This window comes from Colossoma macropomum, unplaced genomic scaffold (genome assembly GCF_904425465.1).
Source record: "Colossoma macropomum unplaced genomic scaffold, Colossoma_macropomum, whole genome shotgun sequence".
Taxonomy (NCBI): Eukaryota; Metazoa; Chordata; class Actinopteri; order Characiformes; family Serrasalmidae; genus Colossoma; species Colossoma macropomum.
This window is the reverse complement of record NW_023494796.1, coordinates 29,589,216-29,611,717: the sequence shown is the minus strand read 5'-3', so window position 1 is coordinate 29,611,717 and position 22,502 is coordinate 29,589,216. Positions and strand designations below refer to the sequence as shown.

Below are 22,502 nucleotides of genomic sequence, written 5' to 3'. Positions count from 1 at the left end.
ACAGCAGAACTCTTTTTGGTCCTCTGCATTGTGAAATGGAACCTTTTTGAAAAGGGTTCTATACAGCACACTGTACATCTACATATAAACCTATACATATTTGTAGTGTGCTATATGTGCTGTAAATGGTTCTATGTAGAACCTTTTTGAAAAGGGTTCTTTTATTGTTACAAGCTTGACATCGTAACAACAGCAGAACTCTTTTTTAGTTCCATACAGAACTCTCTTCAAAAATGTTCTACATAGAACCATTTACCATTTACAGCACATTTTCCATCAACCTGAAGAACTATTTCACAATGGAAGGAACCCTTTAGTCATGCAGTTGTTTCTTTGACTGTTTACAAGTGTATACAGACCCATTTTCTTTACCAAAGAACCCTTGAAGAACCATCTTTTTAAGAGTGTAGCTTGGCCAGTTCACAGAGAAGTCAGGAACCAAACTGGTGCGCCTCTAACTGTGCTCTTATAACCAACATATCAAGAACGTTTTTAAAACATGAAATTCTTATAATGTTTTACTGTATTTAGGCCCAGTCCCATTTCTGATTTTTACCCCTACTCCTTGTTTTGAGTGTCACTTTGCCCCTTAGAACAGAGTTACAGGGTAGTGGTTGAAATCTTCCCTCTGAAATGGGACCCTCAAATAAAGAGCATCACTTCATTAACAGCTACTAGCTCTGCTCTGTAGGTGACCCTGCCAGTCTGCAGAGACAGCAGAGGAGGGTAAAGTTCAGCTCCTCACTGCTGGGCTTTAGTTACATTTAGGGCATCATATGCCTTCAAAGAGGGGGGCAATTATTTATTATCACCCACCCCTAATTCTTCAGTGATATGAAGCTGAAGTCAGATATTCGCCAGCTTTTTGTTTGAATTTTCCCGTTCCACCGTAAATGGAGCAGCAGTTACATTCTGGTGCCTCAAGAATCAGGACACCCTACCCCTAGATATGAACGCACAAATCTAAGGGGTAGGGCTAAGTGGTAGGGGCCAGGGGTGAAATGGGACTAGGCCTAAGACTTTCGCACAGTACTGTATGTCGCTGATGTTCAAGGTAGATTTAACAAATCATCTAACCTGATTGGCTCATTGAACGACTGACGCAGTTCTAACTCGCAGCCCTTTTGCAATCTTCTCACTCTGGGTGCTTGTTAAGACTAAAACACTTACTATCACCCCAATACAGTGATACCGATACCTAGAACTCCTTGCCAATGCGTCCTCCTTTCACTCTCCGTTTTAAGAGACGGAGAGTGAAAAACAGCAAGGAATTTTCAGACCCCTGGTCTAAGGACGCTCAGCATCTGTCTGCATGTCTGCTACTGAGACCCTGCTGGGCCCTCATCGCCCTCGCCCCGAAACCAAACAGCTGCTGCGCAGTCATGAATCTCTTCCTTTTTTTCCCTGCCTATCTCTCTTCTCTCTTCCCCGCCTGCTTCGCATTGTCCCGCAGCTTTCAATCGAGTTCAGCTGGTCCAGCCTGAGAGGAACCAGCACACAGTCCACTCTAATCCTAGTAAGTATCTGCAGGCCCTGTGTGTGTGTGTGTGTGTGTTTGCATGCTCACTACTGTACATCAAACAGCGCACATGTGCCAGGTTCCGTGAGTATCTGAGTCAAAATAGCTGAACCGTTTAAAAGCAGACAGCAAGTACAGGCTATAAAATCTCCCTTTGAAACATTTTACAAAGGCGTTTGAACTGAACGTCCCTCTGCGAGGTTGTCCTGGACTCGGCTGCTGGTTGCTCAGCTGCACATCCTTGGCAAGAGCCGCTTAAAGGAATGCGTCACCTAAAGCACTAAAGTTAGGATTACACACACAAGATAATGTCAACTGGTCCTTTTCTTTTTCTGTAGCTTTCTTTCACTCTTAGCTTCCATACCATCGCTGTCCAAAGAAAAACATGGATGTCCAAAATAGTAACTTGACGGGGGGGCAAAAATATTCTGCATTTCTGTTGGTCCATTTGACATGAAATTGTCACACATTGTAAAGGACGGCCACCGTATTCAAATGAAAAGTGCCAAAAATAGAGGTACAGTTTTTTTGGGCAGTGACGATATGTTGCGTTTGACAACTTTTATAAGGAGTGTGTCGATTCAGTATTAGTTATACACAGATGGGTGGCAAATTAAGGGAAAAAACTATCTCAGTAAAAAGTTGCGCTACTAGAACAGCCTAAATGTTCCTTGGAGGGACGGATCACTGTTCTTCTGAAAGATATTGCACTGATATTACATATCGCACTAATACACGAGCATCACGATCACTGAATGTGCACTTTCTACCACAATTTTCTCATGTCTTTCGCATACACACTTGGTTCTTTAAGGGTTCTTCAGCAAAGACAGTGGTTCTATGTGGTGCTATACAGAATCCTTTTCAAAAGAATATATAGAACCATGAACACTCAGAGAACGCTTTGCATTATTAAATGGTTCTTTGCAGGGTAAAACGGTTCTTCAGATTGATGCACAATGTGCTGTAGATGGTACTAAACAGAACCTTATTAAAAATGGTTCTATATAGCACCAAAAAGGGCTTAACGTTTCAAGCTTGATATCATAACAGCAGAACCTTTTTGGTGCTATACAGAATCCTTTTCAAAAGGATATATAGAACCATGAACACTCAGAGAACGCTTTGCATAATCAAAGGGTTCTTTGCATGGTAAAATGGTTCTTCAGATTGATGCACAATGTGCTGTACATGGTACTAAATAGAACCTTATTAAAAACAGTTCTATAGAGCTCCAATAAGGGTTTTTCCACTGTTATAGGTATGATATCATAATAGAAGAAACATTTTTGGTGCTGTACAAAACCTTTTTCCAAAAGTTCTATACAGAACCATAAAAAAGACATCCTCCGTCAATCCGAGGGACCATTCCATGATGCAGAGAAACCTTTAATCATGCAAAGGGTTCTCTGAGTGTTCATGGTTCTATATAGAACCACTACCTTTACTAAAGAAACCTTGAAGAACCATCTTTAAGAGTGTAGATCTAAATGCAGATGTTACTGTACGCTGTAAAAAATGGTCTCTTGGCAAGCAAAACAATCGTAGATCTAGTTGATATATCTAATATTTCTCAATTTGAGATTGTTATAAACTCATTATAAGTGTATTTCTCTTATTTCTAGACATTTTCTACTTGTTTGAAGTGATTTTAGTAAGCCACTGTGTTATCCCACTGTACTGGCAGCTTATTTTGCTTGTAGTACGTGCTTGAAATAAGCCAAATTATCTGCCAATATAGTGAGACCATTTGACTCACTAAAATCACTTAAAACAAGTAATAACGTCTAGAAATTAGTAATCTAATAACAAGGTTACAACAGTCTCAAAACAAGTGATATTAGATATATTGACCAGATTTAGGATAATTTCACTTGCCAAATTTTATTTTTTGCTGTGTAGTCGTCGTTCTTATTAAAACGATTTAGCAGTCTTTGGTAATAACGCTCCTGCCATCAGTTTGCCAGAAGTGAACCCTCATTCAAAGCCTCTTAGATCTTTTTCTCCTGCCATCTCGACACAAACAAGGTCAACAGGTCCTGCTTAGCACATTCATACATGCCACCATACCAGATCATGGAAGGATGTTAACCCCTTAACAAGTCAAGCGCCCAAAATTTTATTACACACTTTTATAACTCAAGAAAAGCTCCTTTTGTTTTCATTGAAGTCCCTGTAGTTACTGAATAATAAGCCTTTATATGAAATAATGTACATGGGTCAACTGCTTAACATGCCATACACCTGGAAACATCTGTACCCATTAAGTTTCTTCATTTTCTTTTGTCACCTGTCATTACATAAAGTAGTTATGTTGTTTAATGCATGTTTAATGTTTGGGTGTGATTTCTAACTGAGACTTACCTGCTAACTGGACAAACATCCCTAATATCTAACATAGTATTAGTATCAACTAAATTTGGATCAGTGATTAAAAGTGACATGGTGTGATTTTGATGGTTAAAATCAAATAGTGAATCTCATGGATGTCAAAGGTCACTGATAAAGTTCAGTGATCTTCTTTTGTTAGGATACTTATGGGCATTAATAAACTATGAAGACTGCTAAATGATGACTTTTCAGGCCGGTGTTATTAAAACATACTAAAACATACCGAAGCTCATTTAGTTAAATCCTCCTACTTCATTTTGGTTTCTGTCTCAGCCACTTAAACAGTATTATTTACGTTTAAATCGAAACATTATGTGACGCTAATGTCCCGGAAAGTGCTTTTGAAGGCTGAAGAAATGTGTGTCACATCAGAAAAACATTTCTGTGGTTTATGCTTAATCTGTTTTGACCTATGAGCGTCTCTGCAGGCACAGTACATGAATCAGTTACTTACAGAGGAAAATGAATATTGAGCTGATGCTCAGCAGCCTCCACAGCCCATTTTAGCTTTAGCGGTTTAACCGAGTGGACGGGGAAGTAAACCAGCCACCAGCGGCTTCTCCAGACTCATACTTTCAGAAAATAGCTGCGAGCATGACCGGAGAGCGCACACACTGAGAGATCTGTGCCTCAGCAGAGCGTGCCAGAGGAGATTTTCAGGACGACTTGTGCTAACATAGCATTCTGAAGATTCCTGTTCGTGTCCTTAGCTCGAGAGTCTGAGTCATGTGTGTCTTTTAGCCTTATTCTGACAAAGCTGCCTGAATCCGCTCTCATGCACTGAGCTCCATGGCAGGGCAGCGATCCATCGTCTGTGGCATTAGGCCGGGGGCCTCGGCTTTGGGATGGCGCCAAGGAAGCTCAGTAGTCTATGGGAGCCTTCCAGTACCGCGCTGCCGCAGAGTCTCTTGCAGTACAACAATACTCCCACGCCTGGCTTACTGCTGTCTGATCTGGGGGGCTCGTGTAGTCAACACAAGCATGACTTGCTGTTCCGCCACTGGATGGAACTCGCTGGTCACTGTTGTTGTAGCCCACCAGTCCATTAGTTCTCTACTCTGACCCTAGAGAGAGCATGGCAGGAAAAGTTTGGGTTTCCCTCGCTGTGTTGTTTTGGCCAGACAGGATGTTGTGGGGCCAAGTTGCTGGACAGAGCTCAGGCACTGCACATTCACACTGCAGATCAAGTGATGCGATGTTTTGCATCTGAGGAATTTGTCAGGCCATGGTTTTAGGTTTATCAGAAGGCAATCAGCCAAATAGCTGGATGCTGTGGTGGAGAATCTAACTTGCCATTGGGAATTATTTCTGACTGCTCAGGACTGAATTTATGACTGTGTACCTACTAAAGCTTTCTGGGCGTAGGCCGAATAAGCAAGTTAGTATGTTATGTTATGTCTTTTTATTGATCCTACAAGGGTCAATTTGTCATTTGGCTGCCTAACTACACCCAGTCTGAGAGCCGCACTGGGGTGGTGGGAGTAAAGTGTCTTGCCCAAGGCAACAACCAGTATACCAAGGTGACCAGATTTCTGAAATGAAACAGGGACATTTCCAGTTAGGTGGTCAATATATTTTTATCTATGAAATAAAAGCAAGTTCCAGTTCCCTGTATTGTAACTGTTGTACTGTATTAAACTACGGTGAAGACTGACTGATAAAATCTGGTACCAGCTAAGTAACTTTGTATACCATGACAGAAAATCATATAGTAGCTACCATGGTGGGCGAAGCTGGTAAACTATGGAAAGAAAACCTTGTATTTCCAGTTTTGTCATTTTTCAGTTTTTGACATAATTTGAAAATACCTGTTACCCTTTACATTGTGTATAAATTACATGATAAATTGACAAAAAGAAATGACCCAAAATTACTTGGAAAAACTTACACTTTACACTTTTCAGCTTCTGGTCGAGTTTTACACAGCTGTATTCTGTAAAACTAGGCGAGAAAGTGGTAGAAGTGGGTAATAGATAGCAGCAGCCCCCTCTGCTGGCCAAAACAAGCACAACACAAGATGTCTGCCCATCTCCTCTGCTATCAGGTCTTTCTTAGGACTTTCCTGTGTGTTTTTAATTCATTGTTTTTTATGGCCCGTCTCCGGAAAACAAGGACATCTGGTCACCCTAAGGTGTACCCAGTCAGTCCCGGGATTTGAACTTGAAATCACCTGTCCGACCACTGGGCTACCAGTCGCCCCAGTACCAGAGACCTACAGTTGTTTCTGAGTCCAGTACATCTCTGCTCATCTTTAGAGAAGCCAATATTTTGTAAGTTCTGACTTGTCCGGTGTAATCTGCATCACACAAGATACTTTCTCACAGGAATTCTTCTTTAGTAAGTATGATCTTACTAAAGCTTTTTGGGTACTAGGTCTCAAGTTTTTCTCATGAAACTGCATGGGCTAACTAAAGATCACTCGTGAACTCATCTCTGTGGCTGATGCATTGTAAGTAGCTTTCAAATCTCCTCACTCAGACTTTGCTAGGAGAGAATGGCCAAACCCTGCACACGGTCGACCCGATTGGTTGTCTGGACCCAGGAGAACATCAGGTATCTTGCACAGAGCAGGGATTTCATTATTTTCTACAGACTGGAGATGACTGTCAGTCAGTAACAGTAAATAGTTAAATTAAAAATAGAATAAAAACAAACATAAACCTAAGCTAATCATGACTTTTAATCAGGATCCCTGATGCAAAATATCATAAATACTCTCATAAATGCAATACTAAATGTATAACTTAATCATAAACCTTTGCATGCCTTGAAACGTGGAATACCATGAAGAGTCTTTCGAACTGTACATCATTCCGTTACTTCTCTTTGTTTAGATATTAGTAACTCTGAGCCAGACAGGGGCTACACGTGGACTGAGGTGGACACTGGCAATTCTGCAGGTAAGACCACTATGTGCTGCCTTTCAGATGTACTCCACAGGAGGAGAAGGAGGAGAAAAAAGGGGCCATACATCTGCATGTAGTTGAATCAGTATGCAAAGCATATGTCAGTTCAGTCATGCTTTATCCATACTGATGTACTGAATGTAGCTACAGTATCTGTTGCCTGTTTGCACTCAAGTGTTCTGTTCCATCATGCCGTACGTGTAAGGCATGTCAACAGTTTTCAAGATGTTTTAATACGGTCATGTCAGTGTGCTGCCCATATGATTTTCATACTGTGCGCATGTACATATGGTGCTGCCATAGCCTTAGTCATATGGGCTTTTTTAAGAAGAAGAGGTAAGAAAATAGGCTCAGCTCTGAAATCTAATTTGCAAATGGATGACTGGTTTTCCTAACCAGGCCAACTGCAGCCATGGACATTGTGTGCATTTGTTCTTTCAATGCACCAGGCTGCACTAACTCATGTCTGAAATGCCTGGCTCTTTCCTTTCAGCTCCAGACCCAAGGCCAGATATTTCAGAGTATGAGCGCTGGTATTATAACTTTGGACAGTACCGTAAGTGATCTTTTATTTTTTCAACCAAAGGGGGCCTAATAGGTTCTTGAATTACTGCAGGATGTGTATGTGTATGTTTATACAGTAAAGTGGGACAACTTGTAATGTTTTTGTTTATGAACATTTGTGTTGGTTTGCTTTCAACATGCATGATATTATGGTGTCATTTCCAGAGGTAAAAGATGATTAATATAGCCTTAAGTTTGGGCCATAAATATCAAAACTTGGTCTGAAAGAAGGAAAAAATCCACCTTTATGGTGATGTTTATTTCTGATAGCCCCGAAGGTTAAGTTAGCACTAAGCTAATGCTGGTGCACATGGCCATTCCAGATGTTAATCTTGAAAAACACATTTCACGTTGCTTATAGAAGCTTGTAATAGACATTAACCTATCTTAGCTTGTTTTACAGAGACTTAGCCAGTTTTACAGAGACCGTTTTAGTAAGGAGTCCTGGCATAGAACTGCCGCTGCTGTTTTCCATTCCTAACAACTGACAAAGACACGCTACCGCCTGTATTCACAGTCAGTGATGAATCTAGGACTTCCAAAATGCCTAGAGTGATGTTTTTTTCTCAGGAATTTGGCCCCATCCACTGTAAATCAAGATATGATTGGTTGTCACTTTCTAATTTTGTTGGCAATTAATCTAATAAGGCCTGGAGTCCAGCTCCTGAAGTCCTAACCAATGGGAAAGCTCGCTTTTCTGTATCTATTTAAACACCACAGGGGAAAAAATCCTGATTGGATAATTTTCCATTGGCCATTTCAAGATCTAAATCCTATTACTACACTACACACTTTAAAAGATGGTTCTTTAGTGAACAGTGGAAGAACGTGCTGTAGATGTTTCTATATAGAACCTGTTTGAAAAGGGTTCTATATAGCACTAAAAGGGGTCTTCTATTGTTACAAGCTTGAGATTGTAACAATACAATAACCCTTTTGGTGCTATATAGAATTCTTTACAAAAAGGTTCTATATAGAACCGTCTACTGCACATTCTCCATCAATCTGAAGAACATTTCATCATGCAAAGAATCCTTTAATTATGTAAAGGTTCTTTGAGTGTTCATGGTTCTTTATAGAACCATTTTCTTTACTAAAAAACCCTTGAAGAACCATTTTAACAATAGATGATGATTCTATCACACACACTTTTTCTAACCTCCTGGTTTGCTTAGGGTGCTGGACTCTATCCCAGCGTCAGGCTTCATCAGGCAGAAGGCAGAAAACTTGCTGGACAGGCCGCCGGTCTATTACAAGGCAGACACACAGACATAGACATTCACACACACATACCAATTTAGTATCTCTAATCAGCCTGACTGCATGTCTTTGGACTGTGGGAAGGAAGTTCCTGAGGATTCTCCACATATGCATTCAGTATGCATTTAGGGTGTCTGCGTATCTGAATGCGTTATGTTTATCTGCATTTCTACAAATAACTGGCATTGTTTGCCCAGTTTTAAGCTCAATCCACCAACATAAAACTATGTCAGCATGCCAATAATGGTAAATTGAATGCATAAGAATACCTTGACAGATCTTAACCCTCTATTGCACGACGTTGCCTCAAGGCAACAAACCCATTTTCCTCACTTTACACTAAAATTATACACATTTAACGAGAATTACAGGGTTAACAATAAGTTAAAGCATACTATTGGTCATACTATCTCTTAGTGGACAGTTTTAAACCTCTTTTTAAACATTCAGTATCATTTTTTTGTTATGAGAATTTGCAGAAGTATGTTTGTTGCCTACAAGCAACATTGTAGGGCAGTGAAATAGATTTAGCCAGTCACAAGCCAGATCTCAACACTTCAGGGAACACTGGTCTATGTCATTTCGTCCCATTGTTGCACAATGTTGCCTCAGGGCAACATATCTCAAAAGGACCCCTGCACACATTATTATTTAAAAAATGTTTTTGAATTTAATAATCAGGTAGATTTTATGCAAGAAAAATGAATTGAATATATTGTTTTTAATTGCTCTCATAATGCGTGCATTAGAGGGTTAATTTGTCTGTTTGAGGCCCACTTGTTTTTAGCATTGCATGCATAACCCAAACAAACAAGCTCCAAATCAAACAAGTCTAGGGAAACCACGAACAGACCCTGGACAAGACACCAAACGGCATCCTAAAGGCCCCTCAGTTTTTAGCTCCTCAAAATTACAGGGCACAGAGCGTGGCCTCTGCGACACAGCTGAGGCATCCAAACTGCAAGGATCTGGTTTTGGAGAGCTGAACGCTGGCACTATTTTTGCGCACACACCCCTACAAATAAAACCTCTAGCTGTGCAATTGCGGAGGAACAGCAATCATGAGAAATGAGAGTGGAGTGTCAGAGATGTGCTTTTTTCCCCGTGTCCTCATGGTAAGTGCACCACAGGCTACCTGGTTCACGACTTAAGTACGCTTGCATTTCTATTCTCAGCTCCTCGGCCAGCAGAAGCGGACACTAGCCGCAAACTCCTCCCTGAAACTGGACACACCAGAGGTATGTCATGATGCTACCTGCACTGACATCTGTGATACATAACAAGTTGGCACAGATGCCGAGTACTGTCTGTTCCCATGTGGAGAAGGGTCATAACTCAGGTCCTGTCCAGCAAGTATCAGTGTACATGCTTTTGGGGTGATCAGCATGCAGTCCTGTGCAGTTCTTGACCAGGTGACATACCCACAGTTTGATCCTTCATTGCATTGGTCAGTTGAGATGTTAAAGGAGAATTCTGCTGTTTTCTGCCATTTATTATGCTTTTATTCAGAGCATTTCGATGGGGTTTCTTTACAGTGGTTGTGATGAGAACAAGGGCTTGTGATGATTACAACACAAATATACCATTTTATCCATGTACACATGTTTTCTGAGTTTTTATATGTAATATTAATGATGGTAAAATAGTTGTAAATCCAGAAAAATAAGCTTTCATTGGGAACCAGCCACCACAAATGGATTTTTAAAAATATGTACTAGGCCAAAACTATCATAAAACAACGTCTCAGACTTAAACAATTTGCACGTCTGGTTCCTAGCACGACCACTGTGAACAATTCTGACTCTCTAGAATGGACCATTTCACACCAAACTACTCTGAATGACTGTTTACATCTTAACAATTTAATTATGCAGATAGTTTGCATAATTGCTGGAATTGGTGGGACTCTATGAGTGAACAGAGAGCTACATACACACTCATTTTCACTCATTTACAACGTAAAGTACTGTGGCACAAAACAGTGTGCTAAAATTGCTAAATCAGACATAGATAGGTCCTTTTCACAAGAAACAGAAGCGTGTAAATGCTGGGTAAAACAAGTTCCGCTATTGCTTTATGTACGGTTTTTAACCTTAGAAATACAGGCGTTCGTATCACTTCAGCCACCACAGAAAAATGTTTGTCAGTTTATCTTTGTCATAGTTGCCTAGATTGCATAGATTAAAATTCGAGGATGTGTCCAGAAGGGTTGGATAATCACACACACAACAATGTGGGAGTCCAAACTAAATAAAGGTTGTAAATGCTTTATGGAAAAATTCATACTTCATAGCTATCAGAGCACAATAGCGTCAGCTAACATCTAAAAAGTGACAAATCGATGGACAGGTGAAAATAATCATAACCAAAACACAAGATTAGCCATGTTAGAGATATTGGAGATGTTTACATTTACGGCATTTGGAAAAGCTTTTATTAAGAGTGACTTAGGATTTGATCATTTTACACAGGTAGGCGAAGGTAGTGTTAGGAGTCTTACCCAAGGACTCTTATTGGTATAGTGTAGGGTGCTTGCCTAGGTGGGGAACTGAACCCCAGTCTACAGCATAGAAGGCAGAGGTGTTACCCACTACACTATACCAACCACAATGAGATGTCAAAACGACTCACACTAACAATAAACTAGTTGGCAAAAAGCTTGACATGTACACATTCCGGCAGGGGGTCGTCAGGGTCTGTAGCACCACTGTATACGTTTTACACAAACAGAACCATCTGCTCCCCTCAGAGCACTCGCTCTCTCAGATACGGACAGCTTTTGAGGGAGAAAATAAAAACTGTTCCTCTGAAAGCGGCTGCAGCAGAGACTTTAAAGCACAAACTGCACTTTAACGTTAGCCAGCAGCTTGAAAAGCTGACACAGATGTTCTTTTACTCCATATGTTCTTTTACGCCAAGTTTATTCCTTAGTTATGCGCAGATAAGGCTGTTTTCGCTTCAAACTAGAACACTTGAGTGAGCTGTAGATGCTCTACTCGTCATCGTTGTTATTGTCGGGGCTTTAGGGGAAGCCGTGCTACCCTGCAACAAGCACTTCCAGCAGTAAAAATGTGGAAATGTGAAAAGGGCCTATTTATCAGGTCTCCCCATGTTATTATGTACAGTACTCTTCCATGCAAGCTTGCACTGAGATTTTCCATGCTGCATGTTGTTGCTATTGCTTGGACGTTTGGTGCAGCGATGTAGTGATCTGTGTGATGTTGCTGTCACAGTGGAGCCGGTGGAGGTGTGGAAGCCAGAAGCAAACCCTTTCGACTCAGGTGAGCGCTTCGGTTGCTTTCTCCCTCTCCTTCTGCTAAGAATGAGAGATGATGCCAGGGATGCACACTGAGGTGGTGTTCAGCAATGTTTTGAAGGGATCCGTATTAGCAGCGTGACTTAAACACAGACAATCACCTCCAATTCCTTGTCCTTTATTCTCCGCAGGGTTCAACCCCCGAGAGCAGGACTCCTTACCCAGAGCCCCAGAGCCTGTGTCTCAGGGAGACCCGAGTAGGTTCACTCTTGTTTTCCACTTGTATGATCCAGATGCACAGTGACCAGAATTCAATGCAGAGTCTGCTGTATAAAGTCAAGCATATACCTCTCACTGCAGACTGTAAAGTTGACATTGCCTTCCTCATGGATGGCAGCTGGAGCATTGGGAAGCGACGCTTTAAGATCCAGAAGGACTTCCTGGCCGAGGTTTCCCAGGTCATCAACGTAGGTGTGGCTGGACCGATGATGGGCATCATCCAATATGGGTAAAACATTCTTATCTTTGTGCGTCACACAAATACAGTGATCGATATAATAAAATAATTTATTTGGGAGGCGTAAGAAGCTGGGAGGCCCTTTGGTGCACATGTAGCATTCATTTTTCTTTCTGCTTCACAAGGGACGACCCAGTGACAGAGTTCAGCCTGCAGCAGTATTCTAGCTCCAAAGACCTGAAGCCTGCCATCGATAAGATCGTCCAGAAAGGAGGACTCTCAAACGTGGGTGAGTGAAAGTCAGGTTAGGTTCCAGTTCATAAGAAGCAAGTTTGCCCCCATTTCCTTTAGACTAAGGCAGGGGTCGGCGACAGCTCTTTTACTGTCCTGTTGTGGCTCCACAGCAGAATCAGATTTGTAGGTAAAAATAAAATAATCCTCCTTTACAGTAAAATAAAGCTCTGCTGATCGTTCAACACAGTTTAACAATAAATGGTCTTAAACTCTGGAGTTAATGTAGAACTGCTAATTCACCCTTTAACCCTGAAGATCAGCACAGACTGCTGGTCACCATAGCAACACATAATTTGGAGATGAATGGACTTATTTGCATTCATGAGCTGTCAAGTTTCCTGATATGTTTAATCTGCAGCAAGAAACTGTCGAACACTAAAAAGTCATGAAGCTGAAGTCAGTTTCTTGTTCGAATTGTCCCGTTCCACCTTAAATGGTGCCTGAGGGGCAAGAATGTAACTGCAGCACCATTTAAGGTGGAACAGGAAAATTCGAACATGAAGCTGGCGAATGAGAAGCGACTTCAGTCTCATAAAAAGTCGAACGTTGAGAGACATTTTACAAGAAACTGTGCTACTTTTGAGGAAAAGTTTCCTGCTGGAGATGTGAGAAAAGCGGCTATAGCTGAGCTAAAGCTTAAAGCAGAGCAAAGTAAGTCTGTGTTTTTGTTTATATTTTCGGTCTATACTAGAACATCAGCACATACTGAGACATATTTACAGCCAAGATGGTAAAACGTTACTTCAATAAAAGTAATAAAAGACATAAAATGTTGTGGCTTTGATTTTTGTTGAAAGGACAAAATGTTTTTGTTTTTGTTTTTAACTGTGCTGCTACTTTTCTGATTAATCTACATTGACAGTGTTGGAAAAGAGGAGTGTATAGTGCTCTATTTGTCTTTAGATTGAAACTGGGTCTGGGTCTGCACGAGCCAATTTATTGTAAAAGCGAAAAAGGCCACAATTATCACTTCTTTTACAGACTTTTACCATATTTACACATGCAAGGCTGGAATTAAATCTAAAACTGAAGTGGGAACTGTCAAGTAAATTACAGAGCTGCTGCTACACACTGGTGATTTCATTTAAGTTGACAGGATTGGGCCACCCTGGGGGTTAGATTTGGTACTGGGTTCTAGATGCCATGCCTGTCTCACACCTTAACAGGCTTCTGCTATTTAGTTATACTGTCTCTTAATGCCCAGCCACCTTTAAAACACTTGTGAACCACACTGTTCTGATACACTGATACAAAAAATAGTATCTTGTCAAGTGAAATTATCCTAATTCTAGTCGATCTATGTAATATTTCTTATTTTTGAGATGGTTGTGCACTTATTATAAGATTATCTAGCTTATTTCCAGACATTTTTGGCCTGTTTTAAGTAAAAAATTGTCTCAGTATATTGGCAGATATACTGTTTTGCATCTTTTCAATACATCAAACATTTTATGGCTCCCAATTTTAGCTTTAAATTTTTTTCTAATTAAATGTCACGCTACCTCTGAATCAGTGCCTTCTTGCTTGTGTCCGTTCTCCAAATGCAGTTAATCATTTCCCAGTTGTTACTGGAAAGCGTTTAAGGGGCAGTGGCTGGTAAACAAAACGCAGTGCCACGTCTGAAACAGAGGCCTGTGTGTTCAGAGGCTGCTATGCCTCGGTGAACTGTGGCTGGTTTGTACTTACTGTATCTTTGCTGCCCCTCTGTGGCTGTTTAGGGAAGGCCCTCTCTTACCTCAACAAGCACTACTTCAGCGATGCCAACGGCAACCGAGGGGGGGCACCCAATGTAGCCGTGGTCTTGGTAGACGGCTGGCCCACTGACAAGGTGGAGGAGGCGTCACGACTGGCGAGGGAGTCGGGCATCAACATCTTCTTTGTTACCATCGAGGGTCCTGACGATAATGAGAAGCACAATGTAGTGGAGGCCAACTTTGTGGACAAGGTAATCGAGAAAAGCAAAGAAATCTGAACTAGTTGGAAATAAGTGTGAAAGCTCTATGCTGTGCATTGATGTTTGATGTTTAAATTACATTTGTGTCTAGTCAGAATGTTTGCTGGGTGGAAAGGCATTTATTTGTTTATTTCGTCATGCATCTGATGCAATACAATACATGACAATTGAAATACACAGTATTAAAGCATTAATATCTTTTCTACACATTTCTACCACAACATTAATGTGACGAGTTCATCAGCTAGAGCCCTCCAATAAAGGGAAAGCCCCAGATTGTTATTCATTTCGGAATTATTCAATAGCTGAGATGTAAACATGGTCATTTAGAGTGACTGTGCGTTGTAGAGAACTTAATAATGACCAGTGAACCTACATGTATCCTTTATTTGTAATATAACATTAAAATATTGGTAAATTCAAAAGTACTGAGTACTAGTAAAAAGTTTGGACGGTCTGTGAAAAACAAACACAGAAAGGGGTAATTTTTTGAAAAAAACAGTAAAAGACAAGATCTTGTTGTTTTACCTTCTCAACGTCATTGTTTTTTTTGAGAATATGTGCTCTTAAGGGCTTAAAGATCAATCGTTTTTCTATCAAATTTCTATCGCAATTTAAGTGCAATTTTCACGTAGCAAGGGCTGCAATTTTTAAAGTTATAGACTTAATTATCAAAAACATTATTTTAAGAGGGGAAATTTAACACAGTTAACACCTTACAGTATACAGCTACACAGCTGTATACTGCCTGTAGAGTCAGACCAATCAGAGGCAACCAAACCTCTGTGTGTTGTGACATCACAACCCCAAATTACCGGCTTTCTGGCACACTGCATTAAGGAGTCAAGCCATAAGCCAGAAAAAGTGTATATTCTGGTATTGGTAAAAAAACAAAACAAATTAGTCTGAACCTCAATTCATAAAAAATAAACACAATTTAAATCACAATATTAGTCAGAATAATCGCAATTAGATATTTGCCCCAATCGTTCAGCCCTGGTGCTCATACTAAAGTTGATGCCTGCTCCAAAAGTTGGGGCTGGGGCGATTTGAGATTAGTAACGTTGTGAAATGTTCAAAAACATCTGAAACACGTCATGCTTGGGCATTAAAGGAGCATCCAAGAAATGGTCTAGTCCTTTATGAGTGAGGACGGGAACAAGACTCGCCCGTAAACCCAAAATCGCATCAGTGAAAAATCCAACAGTTGGAGAACAACATTTCTCAACGAGCCACTCGTTAGACAAATTGACAATATTTACACATAATATTTTAATCACTTACTGTGTAAACATTGGGTTATTATGGGGCCTTAAAAGCCGTTACGCTGTGGTAGAATAAATTCCCCACAATCTTCATGTTTCCCACAGTGTGATTTATCGTCTGAGAAACATTCTCAGCATTTTCTGAAAAATACTAAATAGGAATTCTTGAAAAGTAAGGCTGTTCTCCTCTCCTTCCAGGCTGTGTGCAGGACCAATGGTTTCTTCTCTCTGCCCGTGGCCAGCTGGTTCGCCCTGCGCAAGGCCGTGCAGCCGCTGGTGAAGCGCGTGTGCGACACGGACCGGCTGGTGTGCAGCAAGACCTGCCTGAATGCCAACGACATCGCTTTCGTCATCGACGGCTCCAGCAGCGTGGGCACGGGCAACTTCCGCACAGTGCTGCAGTTTGTGGCCAACGTCACACGCGAGTTCGAGATCTCTGACACAGACACACGCGTGGGTGCTGTGCAGTACACGTACGAGCAGCGGCTCGAGTTCGCCTTCGGCCAGCACAACACCAAGGCCGACCTGCTGAACGCAATCAAGCGCATCAATTACTGGAGCGGCGGAACGAGCACAGGAGCTGCCATCACGTACGCGGCCGAGCAGCTGTTCAGCAAGTCCAAACCCAACAAGCGCAAGATCATGATCGTCATCACAGACGGGCGTTCCTACGACGACGTGCGGGCCCCTGCTTTGGCAGTGCATCGTTCAGGTAGGTGTTAAAGGGGACCTGTTAAGCTTTTCTGGTTTTTCCCTTTCTTTTAAGGCTACGTTCACATTACAAGCCTTGTTGCTGAAATCCAATCCGATCAAATCCGATTATTAGAGTGAGACAAAGGTGAAAAAGGTGAGATGTGTTGCTTTTCCACAGTTTACAGGCTTTAACTTCTGTTCGGCGCTGCTGCCATGGCAACACTGAATGATGGTGCATGCGCAGTGGAAAAAAAGCACATGAATTCCGATCTGAGCATCACATTAAGGTTGCGTGGCCACAAATCGGATACATATCAGATCTAGGACCACATAAGAAAGGCTAAGTTCACATTAGCAGGTTGAAGTGGCACAAATCCGATTTTTTGCCCTAATGTGACTCAGATCTGAGCCACTTTCATTTCAGCCGACTTGGTCACATTCATATGACAATACAAATTTAATATACTTTTGAGAAATTCATTGAAAACCAATCCCTACAGAGGAAAAACATGGAATGCAATGCACATGATGCAAAATATGTGCCAGAATAAATAGTAAAACCTTTATTACACTGTTTTTATGTCGCTTGACCTCTTTACTGAAAAAAAACAAAAACATTTTGCATTAAAAAAATTAAATGCAGAATTTATGTTAGAATTGAATGCAATCCACCTTGAAACATAATGAAGGCATGGCTGTACTGCTTTCCAGTGTGCAGATTTTCCTCAAAGAAATGCAATCATAACAGTGAAAACAGTGAAATACGGTGCACTCATTACAGTATTTTTCCATAGGTGACATGCAGAATACATGCCAAAATGAAAAGCGAAACCCCCACTGCACTGTTTTCACGTCACACTTTTTTGCACTTCAGATGTATCTGCCTCACTGAAATGCAACCAAAACAGTGAAATGCAGTGCACACATGAGGTTGTGTTTAAACAGTAACATGTGGCAAATGTGGCAAAATGAGCCACTGCGTCAAATTACAGTCTGTTTAAAGTACTGCACAGTGGAAAGCAGCATAGCCGTGCTTTCAGTACATTTCAAGGTGGACTGTATTCAACTCTGACATGATTTCAGAGCATTTCTTGTTTTAAATGCTAACCCTTGTGCATTGTTTTTTCAATAAAGAGGTCAAACGACATGAAAATGTAAAAGATGTTTTGTTTTCCATTTTGGCATGTGTTCTACCTGACACTATGGGAAAGTAATGTCATGTGTGCATTTCACATTTGTTCCACTGTTAGAAATAAAGGTTCTGTACAGGAACCTTGTTCATACATCAAGGTACAAACAATGTAAATGTTCCCTCAAAGGTACAACCGTGGTTTTAAGGTCTGATTGTGAACCTTAAGTAAGTTTTTCCAGGTGAAAAGTTCGTATTTGTACCTTTTCATAACCGAATGTTGTAAAACAGAACAGTAAAATAAAGTCCTGGAGACGAGACGGGGTGTGTGGAGTCAGTACAGCTTAGAAAATGCCATTTCAGTGGATTATGGTTCAGTTATGTTCCCTGACTAAAGGTACTGAGATGGACCCTTGAAGGTCCCACCCCAGTGACAAGAGGGGCACTGCCCCAGTGACAGTTTAGTCCCTTTTTTCTGGCATGAATTCTTCTCCATCCACGCAAAATTTATTTAACCTGTTTCACGTGTCAGAACAAATAGGAAATTAAGTGTACCTCTTAGCCCTGTCTTTAGCTGAAATGCTAAATACACCCTGTTATTAATGGCTTCACATTCGCAAACAGCCAAGAACCGCTTACTTTGACAGGAAAGTTCCAGCAAATTCCTGGAACATTCCAGCCATGACTGTATTTAATTAAACCCATAATGAGGCCACAAAAAGCCATAGCGGATCACATGTGGCTTAAAAATTACACCAAGAAAGACAAACGAAGTCTTTCAGAGAAACTGACAAATGCTAATGGTCTCTTATGTCAATACAGCCTCATAATCTTTCACCTTGCTAGTTTATGAAGAGTTAGTTAAGTGATTCCAAATAGGATAAAGATTATTCTATTAAATTTATCAGAAAAGAGTGTAAAAATGAAGTTGAACTTAACAAACAGGCTGGTCTGCATTTTCTCGAAGAGCATAAAATCAAAAATCTTTGCTAACAAATACATATTTATTAGTTTATAGCATTGCTGCAAACAGCATTTACTGTCACCGTCTTCATGGTCGTTGCTGACTTAAAGCTTATGGGAGGTCCGGGACCCTCCAGTCCCCCTCAATTCCAACCCTGCTTAACACACCCGACATGGCACATGAGGAGCTTGTAAGAGTTAAATCAGGTGTGTTGGATGACGGAATGCACAAAATTGTCCATAGTGTCTTTTTCCCCAGGATTGGGACTTTCTGATCTAGTCGAAAGGCCCATGCTGGATTTTGCGGTCACTGGTAGTTACACTAGGTGGCCAATCAGTTACATCAACAGTTCAGTTTATTACAAATAAATACAATATACAGAACTGGAAACTGGACTTTAGGTCTGATCTAGTCTGTAATGCTGAAACTTACCACAGACACATGGAAAGTTTGCAAGGGAAGTTTGCAAGAGGCAATGCAAAAAGTTTGCAATGGAACGGGGAAAGTTTGCAAGGGAACACAGAAAGTTTGCAAGAGGGAATGCAGAAAGTTTGCAAGAGGGAATGCAGAAAGTTTGCAAGGGAACACAGAAAGTTTGCAAGATGGAACACAGAAAGTTTGCAAGAGGGAATGCAGAAAGTTTGCAAGAGAACACAAAGTTTGCAAGAGGGAACGCAGAACGTTTGCAAGAGGGAATGCAGAAAGTTTGCAAGAGGGAAGCAGAAAGTTTGCAAGGGAATGCAGAAAGTTTGCAAGAGGGAACGCAGAAAGTTTACAAGGGGACACAAAGTTTGCAAGAGGGAACGCAGAAAGTTTGCAAGAGGGAATGCAGAAAGTTTGCAAGAGGGAATGCAGAAAGTTTGCAAGAGGCAATGCAGAAAGTTTGCAAGGGAGCGCAGAAAGTTTGCAAGAGGGAAGGCAGAAAGTTTGCAAGGGGACACAAAGTTTGCAAGAGGGAACACAGAAAGTTTGCAAGAGGGAAGGCAGAAAGTTTGCAAGAGGGAACACAGAAAGTCTGCAAGAGGGAATGCAGAAAGTTTGCAAGAGGGAAGGCAGAAAGTTTGCAAGAGGGTACACAGAAAGTTTGCAAGGGAACACAGAAAGTCTGCAAGAGGGAAGGCAGAAAGTTTGCAAGAGGGAACAAAGAAAGTTTGCAAGAGGGAACACAGAAAGTTTGCAAGAGGGAACACAAAGTTTGCAAGAGGGAATGCAGAAAGTTTGCAAGAAGGAAGCAGAAGGTTTGCAAGAGGCAATGCAGAAAGTTTGCAAGGGAGCGCAGAAAGTTTGCAAGAGGGAAGGCAGAAAGTTTGCAAGAGGGAACACAGAAAGTTTGCAAGAGGGAAAGCAGAAAGTTTGCAAGGGAACACAGTTTGCAAGAGAATGCAGAAAGTTTGCAAGGGAACACAGAAAATTTGCAAGAGGGAATGCAGAAAGTTTGCAAGAGGGAAGGCAGAAAGTTTGCAAGAGGGAATGCAGAAAGTTTGCAAGGGAACACAGAAAGTTTGCAAGAGGGAATGCAGAAAGTTTGCAAGGGAACACAGAAAGTTTGCAAGAGGGAACGTAGAAAGTTTGCAAGAGGGAATGCAGAAAGTTTGCAAGGGAACACAAAGTTTGCAAGAGGGAACGCAGAAAGTTTGCAAGAGGGAATGCAGAAAGTTTGCAAGAGGGAAGGCAGAAAGTTTGCAAGAGGGAACACAGAAAGTCTGCAAGAGGGAAGGCAGAAAGTTTGCAAGAGGGAAGCAGAAGGTTTGCAAGAGACAATGCAGAAAGTTTGCAAGGGAGCACAGAAAGTTTGTAAGAGGGAAGCAGAAAGTTTGCAAGAGGCAATGCAGAAAGTTTGCAAGGGAGCGCAGAAAGTTTGCAAGAGGGAAGGCAGAAAGTTTGCAAGGGGACACAAAGTTTGCAAGAGGGAACAGAAAGTTTGCAAGAGGGAAGGCAGAAAGTTTGCAAGAGGGAACACAGAAAGTCTGCAAGAGGTAATGCAGAAAGTTTGCAAGAGGGAAGGCAGAAAGTTTGCAAGAGGGTACACAGAAAGTTTGCAAGAGGAAGGCAGAATGTTTGCAAGAGGGAACACAGAAAGTTTGCAAGAGGGAAGGCAGAAAGTTTGCAAGAGGGAACACAGAAAGTTTGCAAGAGGGAAGGCAGAAAGTTTGCAAGAGGGAACACAAAGTCTGCAAGAGGGAATGCAGAAAGTTTGCAAGAGGGAACACAGAAAGTTTGCAAGAGGGAATGCAGAAAGTTTGCAAGGGAACACAAAGTTTGCAAGAGGAAAGCAGAAAGTTTGCAAGAGGAAAGCAGAAAGTTTGCAAGAGAATGCAGAAAGTTTGCAAGAGGGAATGCAGAAAGTTTGCAAGGGAACACAAAGTTTGCAAAAGGAAAGCAGAAAGTTTGCAAGAGGGAATGCAGAAAGTTTGCAAGGGAACACAAAGTTTGCAAAAGGAAAGCAGAAAGTTTGCAAGAGAATGCAGAAAGATTGCAAGCAGGGAATTTTGGGAAGCAGGAAAGTTTGGGAAGCAGAAACTTTGTGAGGGACTGCAAGAGAACACAGTGCTATTGCATTTTTTTCATTTAATTTTTCATTCATGGCACTTCAGGGCCTTAGTAAAACATATGTAGATGTCATGTAAATAAAATATATTTAGAATTTTACTGTGTTGATGTTCACTTCTAAATTTCCAAATGTTTGATACAGCCTCTTTTCACTAGTTATACTTACTTTAATGTGCATATATTTAAGTATTTAGTATTTAAAAATCCCATCGGGTTCAAATGCATTCACTCTGCTTTAGGCTGAACTGTTCACAAATGATACATGCCAAAAAACAAAGTGTATATTTTCATTCATAACAGAGTTGTGGAGCTTGCGTGTATAAAAAACATATATATGTCAATCAAATGCTTTTAAAATCATTTAGCAAGAAACAAAATGTGTTACGTTGAGCCCCACTCTCCTTCACAGGTTCTGGGTTTTATAGCTCACGTAAACTGTCTCTGCTTTAACTGTCTACCCAGGGGTCATCGCCTACTCCATCGGCATCGCCTGGGCCGCCCAGGATGAGCTGGAGTACATCGCCACAGATCCAGACAGAGATCACTCCTTCTTCGTGGATGAGTTTGATAACCTCTACAAATACGTGCCGAAGATCATCCACAACATCTGCCAGGAGTTCAACTCTCAGCCACGGAACTAAGCAAGGACAACCAGGACGTTCGGTTAGACGGGGAGGGGAATGGGATTTGGTCATGCGGTGCCATCAGAAGAAAGCGCAGGAGATAGATTTTATCACGGCAGTCATAATAGCATTTACCTTTTTTTGATCTATACAGCCTTATGTTTGGCTCGGAGGCCTTTGGGATGCTTCCCAGAGGTTCTTTTTTCAGGTTGGAGCTTTTCTTCCGGCAAAGAAGTTTGGCAGGGGATTGAAAGGCAAGCTTTGATTTTAAAGCTTGCTATTTAAAGGAAGCCGCGCAGAACGCATGGCTCCACTGAGTGCATGCTGAGTTAGGTGACGGAGAGGCTTGGCTGCTGTATACCGTACAACATTTGATATATTTAAATAGTTAGCACAGTGCTAATATATCTATTACACCTCTCGGATAAAGACATATGGCAAAACTTTTGCTAGCTTTATATTTTACATAGACAAAGAGGCTATATCATTTGTTGTTGTTTTTTGTTTATATCAAACAGCTCGCCTGATAGACACAAGTGTCTTCTAATAGATGGCATTTCATGTTGCCGTATAACGAGACGCCATGGCATCAACGGCTGTAACCTTTAGTGCTTTTTTATAAAGAGTTTTAAATTTGAGTTTTCAAAAGTTATTTTTGTACTATGTGGCCCTCTGAC

The 22,502-nt window shown here is 41.2% G+C and overlaps 1 protein-coding gene across 8 annotated transcripts in view; it reads left to right on the top strand.

The window, feature by feature from the left end:
* The window catches only part of vit (vitrin), a 46,970-nt gene extending 24,776 nt beyond the window's left edge, over nucleotides 1–22,194 (top strand). For 2 of the 8 annotated variants that reach the window (XM_036583285.1, XM_036583279.1), the window contains 12 exons: nucleotides 1,454–1,516; nucleotides 6,389–6,463; nucleotides 6,745–6,810; nucleotides 7,310–7,372; nucleotides 9,816–9,878; nucleotides 11,874–11,921; nucleotides 12,088–12,153; nucleotides 12,257–12,404; nucleotides 12,539–12,642; nucleotides 14,366–14,592; nucleotides 16,065–16,578; nucleotides 21,665–22,194. In XM_036583285.1, coding sequence (XP_036439178.1) covers nucleotides 1,454–1,516; nucleotides 6,389–6,463; nucleotides 6,745–6,810; nucleotides 7,310–7,372; nucleotides 9,816–9,878; nucleotides 11,874–11,921; nucleotides 12,088–12,153; nucleotides 12,257–12,404; nucleotides 12,539–12,642; nucleotides 14,366–14,592; nucleotides 16,065–16,578; nucleotides 21,665–21,843 — 1,616 coding nt within the window. In that variant the 3' untranslated portion in view covers nucleotides 21,844–22,194. The remainder of the gene's footprint in view (nucleotides 1–1,453; nucleotides 1,517–6,388; nucleotides 6,464–6,744; nucleotides 6,811–7,309; nucleotides 7,373–9,815; nucleotides 9,879–11,873; nucleotides 11,922–12,087; nucleotides 12,154–12,256; nucleotides 12,405–12,538; nucleotides 12,643–14,365; nucleotides 14,593–16,064; nucleotides 16,579–21,664) is intronic. The other 6 variants (XM_036583286.1, XM_036583281.1, XM_036583287.1 and 3 more) reach the window with 4 other exon arrangements.
* Nucleotides 22,195–22,502: the final 308 nt, after the last annotated feature.